This window comes from Schistocerca piceifrons, chromosome 1, assembly GCF_021461385.2.
Source record: "Schistocerca piceifrons isolate TAMUIC-IGC-003096 chromosome 1, iqSchPice1.1, whole genome shotgun sequence".
Lineage (NCBI taxonomy): Eukaryota > Metazoa > Arthropoda > Insecta > Orthoptera > Acrididae > Schistocerca > Schistocerca piceifrons.
The window spans coordinates 1,109,931,370-1,109,940,363 of NC_060138.1; the positions used below are offsets into that span (position 1 = coordinate 1,109,931,370).

Below are 8,994 nucleotides of genomic sequence, written 5' to 3' on the forward strand. Positions count from 1 at the left end.
ATGATGTTGCCAAAGCAGCGAAGCAAAGAATTGCGTCAGACAGTCAAGTAGCTCGGTAACGTATGAGCTGAAATTCGGCTCTAAACAATACTTTTAATACTGTCACAAAGAATATATTTCAATATGAATAGTAAAACAGCGACTGCGGAAGAGAAGATATACAAACAAAACAGATAACATGAATATTGTATGTGTGCCTTTTCATTGTTTTTAATTGCTGTGAAAAGAAATGTTGGAGGACAAAATTAGAAAAACCGAAAACTTATTGTGATTATAATGAAGAGACAAAGAACTAGAAATTTCAAAAAATTGCATTCAAACGAATAAAATTCATGAAGTAAGACACTTCGATATTGTTTTTAAATAAACAGAATAGTAAGCACAGAACAAGGTTTGAACTCAGAACCCTTCGCTTAGGAGTCAAACACATTAACCATTACACTAACACAACTCGTCATTCAAATAAACTCCGGGAGGACTCTAAAACATCACGCACAATTTCGACAAACACTGTTGGTATGACTATGAATTATTCACGTTTCGTCGAAGTACAATAGGAAATAAACAATTACTGCTGTTCTTTATTGCGAAAAAGCGGTTCGTGAGAATGATACAAACACCTATCCTTGCTATCGCCTGAATTAGGAGGCTTGTTACTTGTTTGGTTTAATTAATTAATAGAATATGAAGCAAATGATATAAAGAATGCTTTTTCCAAACTTTCTATAAAAGAAAGTCTGCTATCAAGACATTGCTTTTGTTCAATTACTTTATTTATCACTGAACGTTTCTAAAACTGAAGACACTCGTCTGTGCTCTGCACTGTAGTCGAGCTCTGGCAATGTCGTTCTCTGTTCATTGTCTGACTGTGTTTTTTGTGACGTCAGATGCGCAGAACGAACCTAAACTCGGCCGCCATTGTAAATGACGCGCACTTTAGTCGTATGAGGTAGCATTATCAGCACCTGACAGCATTTGAAAGGTGCCTGCTTGTGGGGCCTTCATTTGGCCGGCTGGTCCAATCGTGCAACATCCAGAACTGAGGGGCATTTGGATGTGGCAGTGAGCGATGTTGAAATATATGGATACCTGAGGGTAGGAATATTTGTCGCCAAGGTTGCAGTCGACCACATCTGACCACCAGAAGGGAGGATCGCTGTATTTTTCACCAAGCGTATCACAACCCCTTCACATCTTCATTTCGTTTCGTCTTCCCCCTTTTGGTGCTTCTCCTTTTTGTCATTTATTGTGTTTATAGACAGTTTCATCCATGTGACAATTTTCATGACCCCTATATACATTCTCAAATGAAAAGGGAGTTACGTGACATATTAAACAAATGGAGAATTACGCGAGAAAAACAATAGTGTCTTTGATTTAAGCATTGCTTTATTTATCTCGAGGTGCAACTAATGTTTCTTCCTTACAGGTAACGAGAAAGCCAAACACAATGAGATCATCCTTATATCAGGAGAAAGGAGTACTCATGTTACCCAGAGGATTTTGCAAAAGCCACGCAGCCAGACCATCCCATTACCCAAAGTGCGGTGGTGAAACTTCTCGCGAAATTCTATGATGCTGGCTGTGTCACAGACAAACTGGAAACTGAGCTTTCTAAAATGCCTACAAATGAGGAAACTCAACCACTGTTCTGAAATCATTCCACTTGAGTCAAGAGCACAGTACTCGCTCCTTCTCGTAGGGAACTGCCGTCAGCTGTACTCCGATAATGGGAACTTCGATCAAACGTAGATGGCAACCTCACCAAACGCAAATGTTAGAACTTCTCACTGAGGACGATAGAGATCGTCCTGTTCAACTTGCAGAAAGTGTGACATGCAAGCTAGACAGAAACCGTCGTTTCACTATGATGATTAGTTTGTAGGTAAACAAACAGGTAAATAAGTAGAATCACAGATACTGATCACATGTCAATCTTTACTGAATGGATCCATCGAAGACCGATTCAGACATTTCTAATAAAGTGATCATGTTAATTCCTACTCTGAATCCAACAACTGTGCTGCTGTCAAACACAACAAAATTACATAATCGACTCTGAGTCAAATTACAATACCAGACCCTAATAAATAGCAGACTGGTGAACATAACGCACTGTTACAGTGAGCGATAATGTACAGGGATGCATGGACTCTACTGATACTGATCTGTCCGCGAGTACTGAGTCCTTAAAGGCCATTCGGACTTCCTCAAGTTCTCAAATTCAACTAACCTTATTTCCAGTGCAGTTACTAGTACACTGCGCTCCAACATGTGCCTAGTTAAGTTTTCAGTACAACCTCTGAGGAATTTTAATACACCTACAAACAAAAGGAAGTTAATTCTGGTAAAAGTTATCTGTACTGTAGTGGCTTAGTGTCCTAAAAATAATTAGTTGTACATTCGTAATAAATTAAAAGAAAATAAAAGAAGGCGTTGGTCAGAATTCACAAAGCTTGTCCAATGCAAGTGTGCTGTTACAACTGACCCAAAAGCCACACACTAAAACTTTACTCACCAAGGATTTATGTTTTATGAACGCCATCACAGTTAAGCTATGTTCGGAAGATGCAATTAATGCTCTTTGCCACATGGGGCGTTACCACAACTCTTAGAATAGTTTGGAAAGCCAGAAACAATTAATAACATGCCAGAATACCTAACAAAATTCTATTGAATTACTAGTCACGACCAAAAGATAGCCAACGACGACAATATCACAACACTTGAGTATTTAATAGCTTGAGTGCACGCCACTGCCAACCTGCCTTCGTTCTTCGCGCAGTAACTATACTGGAGCGCAAAAGAAACTGGTATAAGCATCCATATTTGAATACAGAGACATGTAAACGGGCGGAATATAGGGCTTCGGTCGGCAATGTCTATATGAGACAACAAGTGCCTGGCGCAGTTGGTATCAATTGGCAGGTTATCAATATTTAAGTGAATTTGAAAGTGGTGTAATAGTTGGCGCACGAGCGCTGGGACACAGCATCTCCGAGGAAGCGATGAAGTGGGATTTTCCCGTACGACCATTTCACGAGTGTACCGTGAATATCAGGAATCCGATAAAACAACAAATCTCCAACATCACTGGGGCCGGAAAAAGATCCTGCAAGAACGGGACCTACGACGACTGAAGAGAATAGTACAACGTGACAGAGAAGTCCAACCCTTCTGCAAATTGCTGCAGATTTCAATGCTGGGCCATCAACAATTATCAGCGTTCGAACCATTCAACAAAACGCAACCGAAGGTCCACTCGTGTACCCTTGATGACTGCACGACACAAAGCTTTATACCTCGCCTGGTCTTGTCAACAGCCACAATGGACTGTTGATGACTGGAAACATGTTGCCTGGCCGGACGAGTCTCGTTTCAAATTGTATCGAGCGGATGGACGTGTACGGATATGGAGACAACGTCATGAATCCATGGACCCTGCATGTCATCAGGGGACTGTTCAAGCTGGTGGAGGCTCTGTAATGGTTTGGGGCGTGTGCAGTTGGAGAGATATTAGACTCCTGATACGTCTAGATACGAATCTAGATACGAATGTTGGATGCTTTGCAACGTGCTGTTAAGAATAGCTCTCCACTCCCTCGTACTCTTACGGATTTATGGACAACCATGCAGGATTCATGGTGTCACTTACCTCCAGCACTACTTCAGACATTAGTCGATTCCATGCCACGTCGGAGTGCGGCACTTCTGTGTGCTCGTGGGGGCACTAGACGACATCAGACAGGTGTACCAGTTTCTTTTGGTTCTTCAGTGTACTTGGAACTAAAAAATGGTTCAAATGGCTCTGAGCACTATGGGACTTAACATCTATGGTCATCAGTCCCCTAGAACTTAGAACTACTGAAACCTAACTAACCTAAGGACATCACACAACACCCAGTCATCACGAGGCAGAGAAGATCCCTGACCCCGCCGGGAATCGAACCCGGGAACCCAGGCACGGGAAGCGAGAACGCTACCACACGACCACGAGCTGCAGACTACTTGGATCTAAGCCTCAGCAGTTTGTCATCAGCACAAATATACTTCAAACACGTTCATAAATTTCACAGCCTGCATGACTTTACAGAGACAGCTTCACCGACACAATATGAGCATTAGCAAAGCTTGTTGTGCAATACAGGCAGAGTGACTCTCGGAACACTTCTGTCCGGTTCAATTTCCGCGTCATGTATCTTCTAAAAACATGATGTCACTCCACTAGACCTGATTTTTGGTAGTTGTGACAACGTGAGACTCTACAGTTTCCCAAATATTATGTGCTTGAATGTATACAGGGTGTTACAAAAAGGTACAGCCAAACTTTCACGAAACATTCCTCACACACAAATAAAGAAAAGATGTTAGGTCATGTGTCCGGAAACGCTTAATTTCCATGTTAGAGCTCATTTTCGTTTCGTCAGTATCTACTGTACTTCCTCGATTCACCGCCAGTTGGCCCAATTGAAGGAAGGTAATGTTGACTTCGGTGCTTGTGTTTACATTCGACTCATTGCTCTACAGTACTGGCATCAAGCACATCAGTACGTAGCATCAACAGGTTAGTGTTCATCACGAACGTGGTTTTACAATCAGTGCAATGTTTAAAAATGCGGAGTTTGCAGATGCCCATTTGATGTATGGATTAGCACGGGGCAATAGCCATGGCGCGGTACGTTTGTATCGAGACAGATTTCCAGAACGAAGGTGACCCGACAGGAAGACGTTCGGAGCAATTGATCGGCGTCTTAGGGAGCACGGAACATTCCAGCCTATGACTCGCGACTGGGGAAGACCTAGAACGACGAGGACACCTGCAGTGGACGAGGCAATTCTTCGTGCAGTTGACGATAACCCTAATGTCAGCGTCAGAGAAGTTGCTACTGTACAAGGTAACGTTGACCACGTCACTGTATGGAGAGTGCTACGGGAGAACCAGTTGTTTCCGTACCATGTACAGCGTGTGCAGGCACTATCAGCAGCTGATTGACCTCCACAGGTGCACTTTTGCGAAAGATTCATCCAACAATGTGACAATCCTCATTTCAGTGCAAATGTTCTCTCTACGGATGGGGCTTCATTTCAATGTGATCAAATTGTAAATTTTCACAATCAACATGTGTGGGCTGACGAGAATCCGCACGCAATTGTGCAATCACGTCATCAACACAGATTTTCTGTGAACGTTTGGGCAGGCATTGTTGGTGATGTCTTGATTGGGCCCCATGTTCTTCCAGCTATACTCAATGGAGCACGTTATCATGATTTCATACGGGATACTCTACCTGTGCTGTTAGAACATGTGCCTTTACAAGTACGACATAACATGTGGTTCATGCACGATGGAGCTCCTGCACATTTCAGTCGAAGTGTTCGTACGCTTCTCAACAACAGATTCGGTGACCGATGGATTGGCAATTCCATAGCCTCCACGCTCTCCTCCTAACCTAACCTAACCTAACCTAACCTCACCCCTCTTGACTTTCATTTATGGGGGCATTTGAAAGCTCTTGTCTACGCAACCCCGGTACCAAATGTAGAGACTCTTCGTGCTCGTATTGTGGACGGCTGTGATACAATTCGCCATTCTCCAGGGCTGCATCAGCGCATCAGGGATTCCATGCGACGGAGGATGGATGCATGTATCCTCGCTAACGGAGGACATTTTGAACATTTCCTGTAACAAAGTGTTTGAAGTCACGCTGGTACGTCCTGTTGCTGTGTTTCCATTCCATGTTTAGTGTGATTTGAAGAGAAGTAATAAAATGAGCTCTAACATGGAAAGTAAGCGTTTCCGGACGCATGTCCAAATAACATATTTTCTTTCTTTGTGTGTGAGAAATGTTTCCTGAAAGTTTGGCCGTACCTTTTTGTAACACCATGTATTATTCCCTGCGATTTACTGACATGGAAAAACTCTAAATGCTATTTTAAGAAGTACTGCTAAATCTCTAACGGCCGCCACAATAGAGTTCAATGTGGGCTATTTTCCGTTTGGACTGAGGTCATTGATGGACCCGTCCACAGGAACTAAAGTGAAGAGGTGTCCGATCCTGGAAACTACATCTTAACTTTTACTTCGGTTTCTGTTTAGTATACCTGCGCCAGCAGCTCCTCCGTCTTCCAGACCTCGCTGGCTTAGCCCGCTATGCTGTCGGAAGGTAGTGGGGGCTGGCAGTTGTGGCCTACTACCCAACGTACTGTCTGACTTCCGTCCACTCCGCCTCTACCAAGTAGATTGTGACAGGGTCTCTGAATTAAAACCGAAGTCCCCCCACTAAATGTTCTCTGATCGCTAAGCTGCTTCAGCATCCTTAGTGTAATAAACTACTGCATCAATTAACATGTATGCCAGCTAATTGTTTTCTTGATTATTATGCTTAATTACTTAATTCCTTTAATTATCAACTTCCGCATGTCAATGTCATGACAGCACACCTCCATGTCTCAAGACAGCGTATCAAAAGTGATGATTTGGAGTGGAATGTAGCAACCTCATACTATTGGACCGTTTCTCATTCTCGGTACACCAGCACCGGAGTATCCAGTTTCCCTGGATGTGGATAGGTTTTAAAGGCCCGTTGCAGCCACATGTGCCAGGATTAAGTCTATAAGATTTCTGTCTGTAAGTACATGAGAAGGCAAGTGTATGCAGTAAAAATCAGAAACCTTGCACACCTCCGTACAGATTTTTGGTGCCTGTGTTCACTTTCCAGTACATGAGTTGGTTAACACCTGAGAGGAATGGGTGAAGCAAGTGCCAACGCTTTATAGCATGCCGGACAAAACGTGAAGCACATCCTGTAGCTTCTATGTATTGTATCAGCCTTTGCTTTTTTTCTTTGCAGATGCGACGAGAATGACTAAAGCTTTGCTCAAGCGAAAGACCGCATTGTTTTCGCCACTTGTAAGTCTCTGTGTGTTTGATATTTCATATGACCGCATTTCATATTGAAAATTTAGAGCAGGGCCGGCCAAACGCTGCACAGTGTGCAGACGTGGGGAAGTGCTGCACATGTGCGCACGTGTGCGACAGGGAGTGACAGCGAATCTGTTATTAGACATGTGTGCTAAATGAACGGCGGCGGCTCCACTTCCCTGTTTATGTGGTACAAGCAAGAGGAAAATTGATCATTAAACCGATTGTTTCAATGTATACTTACATTTAGGTTTTTTTTTTTTAATGTGTGAAGGGCTACGCTCAGCTGAAGTCGATAAAACATAACATTCATCCAACTGACGGTTATTATGCAGATTTCAGACGGAGCTGATGAAAGATATAGCAATAATGGTATTGAAATAACAGGTGATCATCGAGAGGTCTGCGGTTATCATTCTGTTTAGAGGTCAGTGAGAGAGAAATTATGTGGGTGTAACTGAGGGCACCGAGAATTAGTTACAGGCAACCTTGCACTAGTTTAATGTTATTTGAAATCATGAATAAGATTCGTTGGAAGTCGATAAGTGCTCTCTTTCTTAAATACTAGCTCAAAACCATTACGCGTGTTTACCTGCCGTCAGTCAAGCTTCCTTAATAAAAACCCATGGTTGTTAACTGTATTACATGTCTTACTGTGTTAAACTGTTAACATAAAAGTAGATGTCTCAATGAGTAGACTATGACAGTATTTTAAATGTTTAATACGCGAAACACCTTCCCATGGTTGGCTTGCAAGCTGTGGAAAGAGCACTAGAGTGCGCCGGTAGAGAGTGTCCCAGCAAGTGGATAAAGCGACATCTGTGCGTAGAAACATGCACTACATGAACGCTGACGGCTGCGGCGTGCACGCTTTGACCCGGAAGTTGCACGTGTGCAGGAGCACCGCACGTGAGCAGAATTTCTGGCCGGCCCTGATTTATAGTGTAATCCGAGATCGAGCCTTGCAAGATGGCCAGCATGTCGGTAACACAGCCTCACAGATTTTTCGCCTCTTGCATAAAACCCGACTGCTCTAGGGGCTTGATTTTAAATTTCTGTTCATGCACTTCTTTTTGTTTTAGAAAGGTGGTTCCACATATACGGTCCACCCTGTGAACTACCTTACACCACATGATGGCTTGCTGAGCACAGACAGTGCTGTATAAAAATTTGTGGTAAGATCTCATGGGACCAAATTGCTGAGGTCATCGGCCCGTAAGTCTACAGGCTACTTAATCTAACTTAAATTAGCTTACGCTATGGACAGCGCACACACACCAATGCCCGAGGGAGGACTCGAACCTCCGACGTGGGGAGCCGCACGGACCGTGACAAGACGCCTCAGACCAAGCGGCTACCCCACGCAGCTGACAGTGCTGTAGATTTCTTGTTTTGTGATGGGAGAGAGACTTTTACTTACCATGTCTGAGTTCACTGGTTATTTCCTCATGACTCCTATCGTTGAAGCAGAGTACTTCGAAGCCGAGCATTACAAATGTGAGGCGAAGTGCGTCTCTGTCGGCGTCTGTGCCCTCTCTCGCAGTTGGCTGGTAATCCCCATCCGGATGTTGACGAACGTCGAAGTTCTTGTGGCTGAAGATGAGTGCTACACCACGCTGTTGGTGGTCCATGAAGTACTCCTCACTGCTGACCCCAGCGTCCAGCACCTCACACGGACCAGCGGTTGGTATAATGCTGGGACTAAACGAGTATCACATGATGTATATCTCAATATAAGTTGGCTTTCAAATTGATACAGAAATCTTGAACTCGATTCACAAGCTACAAAAGAAGGGGAAGTTTGTATTCTGGTATATAAGTAGTAAGAAAGCAGGTGTTGACAGATGTGAAAATTACCGAACTATCAGTTTAATAACCCACAGCTGCAAAATACTAACGCGAATGGAAAAACTGGTAGAAGCCGACCTCGGGGAAGATCAGTTTGGATTCCGTAGAAATGTTGGAACACGTGAGGCAATACTAACCTTACGACTTATCTTAGAAGAAAGATTAAGGAAAGGCAAACCTACGTTTCTAGCATTTGTAGACTTAGAGAAAGCTTTTGACAATGT

The 8,994-nt window shown here is 43.4% G+C and overlaps 1 protein-coding gene across 1 annotated transcript in view; it reads right to left on the bottom strand.

The window, feature by feature from the left end:
* Positions 1–8,553, bottom strand: part of LOC124778021 (caspase-1-like) — a 78,136-nt gene extending 69,583 nt beyond the window's left edge. The window contains exon 1 of the mRNA XM_047253603.1: positions 8,343–8,553. Within this exon, the coding sequence (XP_047109559.1) occupies positions 8,343–8,553 (211 nt within the window). The remainder of the gene's footprint in view (positions 1–8,342) is intronic.
* Positions 8,554–8,994: the final 441 nt, after the last annotated feature.